The sequence below is a fragment of the Sceloporus undulatus genome, chromosome 1, assembly GCF_019175285.1.
Source record: "Sceloporus undulatus isolate JIND9_A2432 ecotype Alabama chromosome 1, SceUnd_v1.1, whole genome shotgun sequence".
In the NCBI taxonomy this organism is placed as follows: domain Eukaryota; kingdom Metazoa; phylum Chordata; class Lepidosauria; order Squamata; family Phrynosomatidae; genus Sceloporus; species Sceloporus undulatus.
Window position 1 is genome coordinate 166,182,931 of NC_056522.1, and position 13,933 is coordinate 166,196,863.

Consider the following 13,933-nt stretch of genomic DNA (forward strand, 5'->3'; position numbering starts at 1 on the left):
CAGGATTAAAATTATCCTACAGTATGTCCATGTTTGTTGCATTTTTTTTAACTTTTCTAATTGTACTGGTAGTTGTTGCCATGAAAAGTTTCTTCCCTTTCCACAAAAGGAATATAACATAATCAGAATCTGGAATGATTGACAAAGGCTAGGTGGCCAGAGTAGAAATAGAGGAAAGCAGTATTATTATTATTATTATTATTATTATTATTATTATTATTATTATTATTATTTATATAGCGCTGTAGATTTGCACAGCCCTGTACATAAAAACAACAAATATAAAAGAGTAAACCTGCCTATGCCGTACAATCTAAGAAATGATAGGATAATACAAATAAAACACATAGCAATACAGGAAATGGTTCAATAAAACAGGCAACAAAAAGAACATCAGATAGCAAGTGACAATCACGCAATGTCTGGGAACGCTTCTCTGAACAGGATGGTCTTCAGCTCTGTTTTGAAGCTGGTTAAAGAAGTGATGGCCCTTGCTCGCGAGAGAAGAAGGTTCCAGGAGTGAGGGGCAGCGAGTGAAAAGGGGCAAAACCTAGATGGGGCAGAGGAAATCCTGGGCTCTCTTTAAATCACACACATGGGTTATTCTGTGCCTGTGCAGTGCAACTTCGGGACCTCCTAGAGCTATTACATATGTGTTTTGGCCCTCCCTACTCTCTGAACGACCTACCTACTCACTTTCCATTTAAGCCTTCAGTTCCTTTTTGTCTACTGCAGCAGTGTTTTAGGAATTTATTTTCCTTGTCACACTTAGATTTCTGTTTTTGACCTAATCTGTCTTGCATTTTGGTGATTATTTCTTCATCTTCGTTCTTCTTGGTTACTTTAAACAGAGTGCCATAATTTCTAGTGAAATACCAGTGTTAAATGGCCATTCACCTTGCCTTTCATGTTAGGCATAGCCAGTTGTAATATTATATTAGAAAATATTACATTATATATTATAAATATTATACAACTGCCTGTAAAATTTTAGAACCGATTTATCCCTCTTTCAGCAGTCTTTATACACACACACACACACACACAGAGAGAGAGAGAGAGAGAGAGAGAGAGAGAGAGAGAGTTGTCATGCATGTTTCACTTGGACATGACATTTAACGTTTACTTCAAAATGTTTTTTCTTTCAGTATTGCACATCAATTGTGCAGTTACACATTTTTGTACATCTCTATGCAGAAGTGAGTCCCACTGTCTTTGGTGAAGCTTATATCCACATAACTATAGGACTGGAGCCTGAAATTTGTTGTATCTTCTGATGCAGGCCTTGTTTATGACACCTTGATGCTGAAACACCAGTGTACCTGTGGAAATACAAACAGTCATCCAGAACATGCAGGAAGAATCCAAAGCATTTGGTCGCGACTTCAGGAAACAGGCCTTCGTAGCAAGTGTGAGGTAATGGATGTACTAATAGAATGGAGGAAGAACAAAAAGGCTTGCCAATTTGGAGAGGGTGAGGATTGGTTTATATGTAGATCAGGGAGATAAGTAGTAGCAGAAACTTCTAAACGTTATCCATGAGGTCTTGAATCAGTTCAGACCACATGGGACAAAAGGAGTGACATTTTCAGGAGGGCCTGAAGGAGCAATGTCAACTGGTCAAGGTTGGGGAATGAAATTCCAAATCTGTTTAAATCATTGTGCCTGCTTCTCTCTCTCTCCTTCAGTTTTTCTTCTGCCTTACTAGGTGGCCGAGAATCTGTTTTTCTATAACAATAAAATTAAATTTAGACTCTAGCTAGTTGGGCATTAGGTTGGAGGAAATTAAATATAGAAAGGACAGGGGAACTCTTAAAGAAAAAGAGGAAAAAATGCAGATTAATAGGGGGACAGGGATGTTTCCCACTCACTATTGAAGGGAAAAAAGCTACTGGACGATGAGTTCAATACCAAAGCTTCTCAATTAGCCTCAAGTACGTGAGCAACAAAACAGGATATTATAAACAAAAATAGTTCAACAATTCAGTTGGGTGTTGAATCCGAATCTGTTCTGAATTTTTTTCCCTAGTATCTGATGAGAATGATACAGAGGGAAGATCCCCTCATCAGCACTTGGGTTGTAAAGTCATGGTGGCAAGAGCAAAAATAATTACCTCAGAGGAGGCTAAAACATTTAAAAAAGAGAAAATGAAAGCAAAAGACCTATCAGCATTGTCTCCCCAGAGCGAGAAAAGGAAATTGGGCAATTTAAACTCAGACCCTCTTGGTTGTCATATTGAACCTGAGGATTCTAGTCAGAATGGAAGAGCATAATCTAAGGGAATTCTCAGCCACTCAGAGAAGTCTGTGTTTTAAAACACATTTTGAGCCACAGCCAGACCATAGTTAGTGAAGCTTAGTGAAAGGCAGAGAAAAAAAATGTGCTCTTTAAACTCAAGCTGTGCAGCTGAGAGTCAGGCAAAGTTTTGGAATTACCTACCTGTGATGTTGTCCCAGGCTCAGCCTTAGGCACAGGCTTACAGTTTGGTCAATGCTGTTCCAGCAGAGTTCAGTGATGCAGTTCAGCAACAACCTCATTATCTTTGCAATAAATAGCTAAGGAATTAATTAATACAGAAATGGAGGGGAAGTGTTCAAAATACCTTCAATGATTCAAATATATCACTTGCAGTGAATTTGAATGAAATTACTAATTTTATGAAATTGATTTCTCAGTGTAAATTTACAACAATGAATTTCAGAAATTATGACAATGCATACTTAATGAATATAGAACATGTATTAGGATGGGCAGGAAGTTTCTGAAGAGCACCCATTTAGAGAACAGACTTAAGAACCTAATCAAAAGGTTACAGAGAAACCAAGAAAATACACAGAGAAATTAAAGCATATCTCCCTTACAGATACCTTAAATATAAGAAATAATTTAGACAAAATTAATGAAATTCCAGATAAAGAGTCGGAAGGAGAAAGTACCAGAAGTAGAGTCAAGAGATGAAGATTTGGATTTCAGTGATGTAGAAGCCTCAGATGAGGATTCTTCTATGGATCAAAACAAAGAGCAGGTTATTTGATCCTGACAGCTTCAAAAGATTGCTAAGAAAAGTGTTACTCACTTTAGGTCTGGAAGGTCCAGAGCAAGGTAAGAGTACAGAAAAGAAAAAGAAAAATGGAAATGTGTAAAGCAGATGGATAGAAGGAACCATCAATATTTATCAGGCTTTATAAAATGGACAAATTTAAGTCAGGACAGACAGCTTTTGGGCAAACTATTTTACAAAGTGTAGTTAAAGAAACACGCAGTCCTTCTTATCATAGAATCGTAGAGTTGAAAGAGACCACAAGGGCCATCCAGTCCAACCCCCTGCCATGCAGGAACTCTCAATGAAAGCATTAAGAAAGGGAGAGGTGTTTCTCCAGCTCACAAGCTGCTGACTACCGTCACGAAGGTGGAAAATCTGGTGCCAAACGACGACATGTTGCCTCATGCGCTGTGCAACATAAAAAGCATTTTAGCATATCATATCACCACTTAACCTTCTCTTCTCCAGGCTAAACATCCCCAGCTCTCTGAGTCATTCCTCATCAGACATAGTTTCCAGACCCTTCACTATTTTAGTCGCCCTCCTTTGGACACGCTCCAGTTTCTCAATGTCCATTTTGAATTGTGGTGCCCAGAATGGGTCACAATATTCCAGGTGGGGCCTGACCAGAGCAGAATAGAATGGCACTGGCCTGTTACAGACTGCCAAAATAAAGCTGCTTCGGGTCTCTTTGGAGGTATGCTATTTCAATGATGCAGAGTCCGGAGGTTGCGCCAAAGCCACACTCCATTCCTAAGCACTGGAGTGCAGCTTTGGTGCAGCTTCCGGATTCTTAGGATGCATGCATCATTTGAACAGCATACCTCCAAAGAGACCCGAAGCAGCTTTATTTTGACAGTCTGTAACAGGCCAATATTCCAGGTGAGACCTGACCAGAGCAAAATAGATTGGCACTATTAATTCCCTTGATCTAGACATTATACTTTTATTGATGCAGCCTAAAATTGCATTGGCCTTTTTAGCTGCTGCATCACACTGTTGACTCATCTTTAACTTGTGGTGTGCTTGGACTCCCAGATCGCTTTCACGTGTAGTCTTGTTCAGCCAGGTGTCCCCCATCCTATATCTACATTTTATTTTTCCGCCCTAAGTACAATACCTTACATTTTTCCGTGTTGAATTTCATTTTGTTAGTTTTGGCCCAGCCTTCTAGTCTATTCAGGTCATTTTTAATTTTGATCCTGTCCTCTGGAGTATTAGCTATTCCTCCTAATTTGGTGTCATCTGCAAATTTGATGAGTATATAAGGAGTTCATCTTGGGTATATCCCAGTGGTTGTGGATTGATCCTTCAGCACTCCTGAGAATGAGAGGTTGGCACCGATCATTCTAGGAAGGCTGAATGAACAATCCATCCTCACCCATGGCTCTGCGTGTGTGTAATGAATTTTGGGATTTTGGTCCCCTACCTTGATCAGCCAGCCTGAGGAAATATCCCAAAAGTTATGAATTGTTCATTTAGCCTTCCTAGAGTGACCATTCAGGGTAAATATTAACCTCTCATTCTTGTTTGTAAAATGAGCCCAGCAGGAAGAAGACTGAGATGGAATTCTTTTTTCTAGCATGCCAGGTTTCTATAAATTTACATGGAATTTTTAGGTGGACCTTCACTCTTAAGGGTGTCCTCTATCTCATCGTTATTGTATCCATTCATTTTATTAAGTGTGTACACTAGGTATGAGTGTGATTTATTCTTTCTTTCTGAATTATCCAGATCTGTTTTTAAGCTTTGCATTTTGTATGTTGACTAGGACAAATATAGTATAGAACAAACAACATTAACACAATATATTACAGCAGTAACAAATGATTTTAAGAGAACAAAATTCACTAATTCATCCAATTAGGAAATGTTGGACAGGAAATCCAAGAGCAACCTGCAATTCAAACTCTCTTTAAACTTAATTGCCAATTGATCTCTTTTCTATATGAATCTGAAAGCAATAGTATACAAAATAAAACCATTATTGCATGCAAAAATATTACACACTTGCCTCTTTTTGCACAAGGCAGAATCTAGAGAGTTTACTGGGTGTACTTACACATTATATGCATACACTCATAAGTGAAGCACATTCACATATTATTATGTGGTCAAACATTGCCATTGTCTTAATTATGGTTTGTTGCTGAAATGATTTTTTGTGGTATAGAAAACCAAACAAACTGTGCTTTGTAATCTTCCGTTCTGATTTATTTCATTCCCAGCTCTTTTATTATTTCCTGTTTCAAGATGGGAATCTGGAGAAATAGGCCAGGGACAAGCCACAGTTGCAGATCAAACATCACAGTCAGCCATGGTTTACATAAGCCAGTGTTTATCATGAGTCCAGATTGTGGTTTTCTGGTCTGTTAAGAACCTGTGGCTTGTCAATGGAGACAGTTTTGCATATTTCATCAAGCTAGATTTCAGCAAATAACCCTACGATTTGTCATGACATGTGAATACTGTAGCTGTGTGCACCAGAGATTTCATGTCCCTACTGGCTGCAGCCCCTATTCAGTCATCTGAAAATCCATTCTCTGGAGCCTTATGTAACATTATATGTCAGACAGACATTTTTATTTAACTGATGGCTGTAGATTTACAAACAGTGGTTATAAACCTGCACTGAGTCAAAGCAATACTTCTTTATTTTTCTGTTGTTTCTAGTTTTGTTGTATACGTCTGACACAAGTCAGTCCTATTGAAGCAATTGAATTGGTGCAGAGAATTATTGTTTTAGGTTTTTTATTGCTAGAGTGCAATAGTATCTGAAATCGAAGAAATTTTATTTTTACACATGGTATTAAATGATCTCATTTGAGAAAAAAATATTCAAAACTTCATTTAAAAACATGGATACCTATCAACTCAACTGAGATCAATTAGTTGGAAGAGAATACTATATACAACCTCAGTCGCAATACATTCACACCCCATTGCTGCTGATTTCATTTAATTAGAGTAAATGCAATTTCATTGTTTTCCTTTCTCTGGCAGTGTATACGTGGAAGAAAAGCAACTCTAGAAGAGCTACAGACTGTTCATTCAGAAGCCCACACACTACTTTATGGCACCAATCCTCTGAACAGACAGAAATTGGACAGCAAGAAACTCTTAGGTACAGCAGGGAATGTAATGCTTTCTTAACATCAGTCAACACAGTTGCATATTAGGGATCTTTAACTTATATGGATAAATAAGCAATACTCAAATAATGAACTACACTTTTTGATTTGGGTTCAAGTCCAACATTCTGCATATTTCATGGGCAGTTCAGTCTATAGAAGCTACAATAGCAGCATGTTTCCTGATGTTTTTTTTCAGGAAAAGGTTTGCACACACAAAACTGATGTACAAAACGTCTGTTTTGAAAAGCTCTTTTATGTGTGCAGGTTGCTTACGTTTTAGCTGTTCTATCTGTGTGGGTTCCTCCTTCATTTCTAAGTCACCTCTGGATAAAAAGTGTATATATAGCTATAAGTAATGACATAATTTATTCTCAGCATGGATTAATAAATCCTTAACCATTGGAGAAAGGCTATAGCTTAATGGTAGATCACAGGTTTCACATGCAGAAGAACTCATGTTCAATCTCTATTATCGTCAGGTAGGCCTGGAAAAATTCTTTCTTGAAATCCTGGAAAGAATCTGCCAGTCAGTGCCAATAATACCAGTCTATCTCTGTGTAAGGCAGCTTCCCAGGTTGCTGTTCAGATATTCTATATAGTGAGGGACAGGTGAAATGTTCCACTAGCAGTTGCCATTAAATATTCCTTTCTCTGAATGGCTTGTAGGAGGAATTGACTTTACAGTTGGGTTAAATGTTTGTATGCCAGCTTACATGCAGGAATATGTGCTTTGGGCTGAGAGACTTCTGAAGCCTTCATAGTCAGTCTGTCTAAAGGGCAGTATGAACCTGATTGCATATTTTCTCATCAAGAACAAAATACATTGTGCCCACATTATATGCATATGCTGGAAGCCGCTCCGGAAAAAATGCTGACGCACCCTGGATGAAGTAATGGAGTGCGTGCCCCACGGCTCCCCGCAGGCACAAGCCCCATTACTTCTAATGGAACTTGAGCGTACGTGTTTTTTCCCTTACATGCAGGGTCCAGGACCGATCCCCGGCATAAGGGAAGGGCCAAATGTATTGCCAGGGGAATGGAGTTTGGACTTGGCAGTATTTCATCTATTGCAGGAAATAAAACTTGTTTTAAAACTCAGTTTCAGGAAAACCAGCTGTGGAAGGTTTCCCCAGTTCTTGGGTGCACACCGGGAGCTGCATTGTGAGTGTGCCTCCCACCCCACCACCTCATATTATGCTGAAATATGCCACCTCACACAAGCAGGCACTGCAAAATGTGCATAATTTTAATAATCTTGGAACATCTGGGAAGGTAGAAAATATCATACAGAAAGTACTTATATTGCACTAGAAATTTGATTTCATAATATTTGAAATTGCATGTTTCAAAGCTGGTAGGACCTTGAATATGGTATTGGAAAAGCTTATAATGCCAGTTCTGTGTAAGCTTAATTATTTTTAAAAAAGCTTAATTTGTTACAGTTACAGTTCCAAAGTAACCTGTTACTGTTACAGTTGCCATTTTCCAAACATGCCAAAGCTGGGTTTTTTTCCTTTTAAAAATCTGAATGAGACAAGCTTGAGTGTACATAAAACATATAAGTAAGCTCCACTGCATAGGGCTGAGGAATTTATCATTATTTTTTTTTTACAAGAATGAAATATAATTAATACCGGGCCAATTGTTTTAGGAACAGTTGGTTTTCTTTTCATGATCTCATTTCTTTTTCTTTTTTAATGTGGTAACTTATTTGCCTGGTAAATTTAGCCTTTTTATGCTATGCCAGAAAGCACTATTATATTAATAAGGGATGTAGGGCATTTGGTAACAATAGGCTGACATTGGACAATTAGTTGGTAATAGGAAGTGTGGTGTATTGGATTAGATTTGGGAAAATTTTAACATGTTTTCCTGAATGCTCTAGAAAATGTAAAAGTGCTTATAGAGTTAAGTTACAAGATTCGTACAGTATCAAATAATAATGGTGTAATTTACCACTTTTTTACCTGTTCTCTGTTAAATGCCATGTATTTTAACATCATGCCTAATCACAGTTAAAGAACAAAGCAAGCAGGTAATATGCTAATGGTGATTATTTTCTTGGAAAGCATTAATAGTTTGTAAGAAGAACTTCTGTATTTTTCCCCTTACAGGAAAATAGTTTCCCCCATATATGTACTCTTATTTCCCCACCCCCACCCCACACACATATTTGTCATAATGGATCAGTTAGTAATATACTGTTCTAAGAGTTAATGTGGTGTAGCCTTACAATTACTGTAAGTTTGAAACAACTTGAAGGCACACAACAGCAATAATACTGTTCTAAAGCAGATAGAGAACCAGTCGGCAGTGTGGAGTTGCCAGTGACCACTAGTAGCATCCATGGCAGTGAGGTGGTGAACACCTTGAGTCTCAGCCTGAATTTCACACCAGGTATAAAACCTGGTGTAGACTTGCTTCTGCATGATTGGAAATCCATGCAGCTGAAGCACTGTTGTTTTTCCAGCTGTTGTGGTGGTGTTAAATTAATATTCACTAATAGATCAAGTTACCAATTTGGATATTCTAATATTTGTGATTTTTAAAAAATAATACTCTAGCCTTCCCCAGTATGGTAGGTACCCTCTAGACAACAGTTGTTTTAGATTGCAGCCTCCCTTCCAAACCATTGGCCATGCTGGCTGGGACTAATAGGAGTTGTATGACAATACAATAAAATGTATATACACCAGGCAATATTTTTATAACCATTCCAGAGCAGCTTATCCAATACTGCCCTATTTAAATAAACACATACAGGAGCTCATGTCTTGCATTGTACAGGTATATGAAGCAGATGTGTTCCTGGACATTTCTTCTTTAACAGAAAATTTGGTACCAGAGGCAGAAATAACATGAAAGATCAGAAATAGGTCCCTACACTACAAAAGAAAAAAAACAGCTTAATATATTAGAGTAACATTTTTATTCAAAACTAGCAATATACACATGTGAAATGAAACAACCAGGTTAGATGAGCCTTGCATAAGTGAACAAAAACTTTATAGGGACCACTTGAAGGCTTCTTCCAAAGGCTATCAAGGAATGACCTTTTCTTTCATTGCCCTCCATTTTGAATATGATTTAAATTTTGATTGCTGAACTTCTAGATCTGTGGTGTTGTTTTTTTTAACATGCTGGGAATAGATGGTGAGGCATGTTTATCTGCTGTCCCTTTGTCTCCCTGTTTGGGAGTTCTCACTCTGTGACAGATTCTGAAGGCAACTGCTGTTAGGCTTGCCTAATGCAGGCTAGCACACATGGCTACATTAGAATGAGCCAGAGTAAAATGCTGCTCTTTCCCAGCTCATGCTTGGTTGCATTATTTACTGCAAACACCTTTGCAGTATACTGATACTGACATTCTGTATTTCTCTAGTCTTCTGTCATCACCCCCTCAATGCCAGTGCTACTTAAAAAAAACCTTCCAACTAGTTAGATGAAGAAAAGGGGGGTGTAGATGAGTATACATTTATTTTTTTTTTATAAAAAAAGAGCTTCAATATCAGAGGCTTTAACTGAAATATTCCCAAACAGTACAAATTACTGGCACGACTTCATGAGTACTGATGATGTTGATACTGTGGAACATGATTCCTGGTGGTGTACAGAAAACAAAGGGTGTTGTTGAGTCAAAGGCAAAGAAGAGCAAGTTAATATATGTAGTACTGTAGTTAACATCATGCAGCTCACTATATGTTGTTGAAACATTTTTCATTGCAGAATTTTAAAATGCTATAAAATTTGTCCCAAAGCCATGGACTGTGGATTTTGAACAGTGTTCTATTCTCTCTTAACACCCCTAGGCTCTTTGACGTCAGTGTTCGTCAGGCTTCCTTGTGGTGGTGTTGGAGTAAGTTTTTTTTCTTCTTCTTGTGTCTCTACCAGGTAATTTAATAGAGCTTCATATGTTTGGTTAAAATCGACTTCAGTAATATAAAAGACATTTGCACCACAGAACTGCTAGGTGAATCAGATATAAACACACTGGGAAAGGTCCTGTGCACAGTAATTGAGTACATTTTCAGTAAATAAATAATATAGATTATAATAGTATTTTCAGTTGTGAGATTACTCAGTTTTGGAGGTTTTGCCTTTCCATTCAGGCTTCTTATTTTCACAAGAAGTTCTTTCATGCCATGTGATACTATATATATAGGTAATGATTTTGCATGATTCTCCCGTTCTTTGAGGCTTATGGACAGCGCTTGACAGCAACATTCTATTTTGTAATATTGTTTAGCTCTCAGCAATTTAAGATTAGTAGAAACATAAGCATTACAAAGTAAATTAACCCTAGTTTTTAGAAACACAAATTTACTACACTGAATTTTCCATTAAAAACATACAGCTTTTAAATTTTAAATATATATTTCAAGACTCTTATGCATACCAGGAAAAGAAAATACAGCCAATTGTTTAATGGGAGGAAGCACCGCCCATCATAATGTACAATATAGATGCAATATTACACAACAAAGTACAATCCAGTTACATTCCATTTAGTAAAAACAAGTGAAATCATATATGGTATGAGTTTGGCCAATCATTTTATATATTTATTTATTTTAGAAAGGCCTGGAAAGTCACGAAAATCCCACCCTGGTTTGTTATGGCCAGTTGTGCAGTGGGCTCTTGGTTTTCGCTGGGTTTAGTTCCAGGACCCCTTCCACTTTGGATACCAAAATCTGTGGATGCTCAAGTCCCATTATGTACAATGGCATAGTAAAATGGCATATATAAATGCCTTATATCAAATGGCAGAATCAATGTTTGCTTTTTGAAATTATTGGGGATATTTTCAAGCTGTGAATGGTTGAATGTGTTGATACAGAATCCATGGAACTGGAGGGCTGTATCCATGAATATGGATACCATGGATATGGATACAAATCAAGAATCCATGGATATGGATAAGGAGGACTATATAAATCCTTTTCAAGAGGAAAAATATTTTCAAGAAAAGACTTGTTGGCCAGGTGTTCCTGGGAAAGGGGCCAGTTGTAGTTTGTTGTGCCTTGCTCTCAGTCTCTTCTCGAGAATGTTTGTGGCCAATAAGATGCAGCATTATGTAAGAATGTGATCTTCAACTTGAAAGAAACCACTAGAGTTATGAAGGACATAACTAAAATTAAGCAGGCAGAAAATACAGTGGGAATGCCAGTACTTAAACCCATCATAGTTGGGCATACTCCATATCTTTGTAAGAGTTGGTCAGCCAGGAGCCCTTTCACACTGAATGATTAGTGGCTGAATCCTGTGGAAACCTCTTGGCATTTGTAGTTTGGTCAGTTGTCCCAGAGGAGAATTCTCAATGAGGAATCTAAAAGCCCCCCCCCCCCCCCCGGTCAGCTATCAACCCACGATTCCATAGGATACAACAATTGGGATTAAAATGGGATTGTACTGGTATATTGTGCAGTATGAAAGAGCTCCAGATATCGATGATCATGCAACGAGGATTATGACATTAAAATACAGTGTTCCTGTGCCATATGCGACTTTCAGCTTATGCAATGGCACGCGCACTGTGCCACACCACATGCATGCACCCCATTGTTTTCAATGGGGCTCAAGCATGCACATTTTTTCCCTTATGCGGCGGCGGGGGGGGGGGGTCCAGAACGGATCCCCTGGGTAAGGGAAGGGACTACTGTAACATTCTTGTTTTAAAATTCAGTACATACTAAATTAATATTTTAGAATCCAAAACTGTGGTTATATTGTATTTATGAATCTGTTTTATGTAGGTTGACAGTGATACAATTTGGAACGAAGTACATTCGTTTAGTGCTGCTCGTCTTGCTGTTGGTTGTGTTATAGAGCTTGTTTTTAAAGTGGCTACAGGAGAACTGAAGGTTAGTATGATATCAGTAATAATTTGTTTTTCATTCTATAAATGTGAGAATGCCTGAGTCAGTTGCAGTCTGTCACACAGAACAGCAAAGAACAGGACTTTAACTGTCTTTTAAATTTTAAAATAATAAAATGTAGAAGGCGCAGAAATTAAATTAGTTTAAAACAAAAAATAAAGTGATAGTTTTTTGTGGGCTTTTTGAACTATGTAGCTGTGTTCTGGAAGAATTTATTTTGAATGTTTTGCCTGCATCTGTGGCTGGCATCTTCAGAGAATGCTGGCATGGAAGTGAGTGGGGTATACTGTGTGACCCTTGGTTAAGAGGAAGTGATTTACATGTTAATCTGCATGTTGATCTGTTGGTTAATGGCAAGGCCTCAGAGTGGGAGATATGCAAGGAGGATTTGTATCTATTTAATTAGTGACCCATTGTCTGCTGGGAAACCCCCTGACCCAGGGTAATGTTCATTTGCATGTGATGAGTCTTGATTTTGGTGTTTTTCAGGACTGCTAGCCAAACTTTGTTTACTTTCAGGGCTTCTTCTTTCCTGTTGAAGTTGTCCAGGTGTTTGTGAATTTCAGTGGCTTCAACAAACATCTGGACAACTCCAACAGAAGTTGGACAGAAGAAACCCTGAAAGTAAACAAAGGTTGGCCTGAAAAACACCAAAATCAAGACTTAGCACATGCATGTGAACATCACCCAGGGTCAGGGGTTTTTCCAGCAGATACTGGATTACTAATTAAAGACACAAATCCTCCTTGCATATCCTCCCACCCTGAGGCCTTGCCATTCTCCAACAGACCAACACACAGAGAAACATGTAAATCACTTCCTCTCAGCCAAGGGTCACACAGTATATATACACTCCACATCCCCATGCCACCATTCTCTGAAGATGCCAGCCACAGATGCAGGCAAAATGTCAGGAATAAATTCTTCTAGAACACAGCCACATCATCAGAAAAACCCACAAAAACTATGGATGCCAACCATCATCATCATCATCATCATCATCATCATCATCATCATCATCATAATAATAATAATAATAAAATTTTATTTGTATACCGGCCTTCTGAAAATCAGGGCGGTGAACAACAGCTAATAACAATACAATTAGGCAAAAACCATACAAAATGCATTAAAACAGTTCAATAAAAATAATAAAATTATCATGCCGGCATACAATGCTGACGCGGGGGGGGGGGGGGGGGGGGGGAATTACTGGTCAGCCTTTGATTTCACAAATAACTGATAGCTTAATACTGTTACTAATCATACTTTTTGTGTTGCTTTTGCTGGATGTATTTTAATTTTCTCTGTTTTGTAAGCCACCATGAGTGCTAGCTTGGGAAAAATGTGGGACATAAATAAAGTGGTGGAAGGCTGTGTGGGCAGCGTCTCTCTCTCTCTCTCTCTCTCTCTCTCTCTCTCTAATTGCCCTGGGTGGGGGTGGATTGCTTCTTCAACCTCCCTAGAATGACTGTTCACAGTATCAACCTCTCATTCTCAATTTGATCTGAGACTTAAATATAATGACAAATGTATCTGGTTTATTATTCAGTATTGATTTATTCTAGTAATATGCTGTTCCATAGCTAGTGACATTTTGTTTCTCTGCTACACATGTATAGTCTGTATTTGTGCTACATTTTGCATATGTTATTTGTGATGGCTGATATGATTTCTGATATATGCAGTAATATTTTTATATCTAATTCTTGCTATACTTTTGATTCATGAAGTAAATGTTGGTATTTTGAAGCTACTGCAGGAGCAAAAGAGTAGCTTTATCAAATTTTGCAGAGGATAGTATATTGTAAGTGTGCATTATTCATTTTGCAAACTGTGAGATTTGAAAAGTATATTGGCACTAAAAAAGGGACTTTTT

The 13,933-nt window shown here is 38.0% G+C and overlaps 1 protein-coding gene across 5 annotated transcripts in view; it reads left to right on the top strand.

The window, feature by feature from the left end:
• The window catches only part of HDAC4 (histone deacetylase 4), a 120,546-nt gene that overhangs the window by 81,012 nt on the left and 25,601 nt on the right, over positions 1-13,933 (top strand). For all 5 annotated transcript variants that reach the window (XM_042446199.1, XM_042446209.1, XM_042446227.1 and 2 more), the window contains 4 exons: positions 1,283-1,416; positions 6,048-6,168; positions 9,988-10,034; positions 11,932-12,039. In XM_042446199.1, the coding sequence (XP_042302133.1) occupies positions 1,283-1,416; positions 6,048-6,168; positions 9,988-10,034; positions 11,932-12,039 (410 nt within the window). The remainder of the gene's footprint in view (positions 1-1,282; positions 1,417-6,047; positions 6,169-9,987; positions 10,035-11,931; positions 12,040-13,933) is intronic.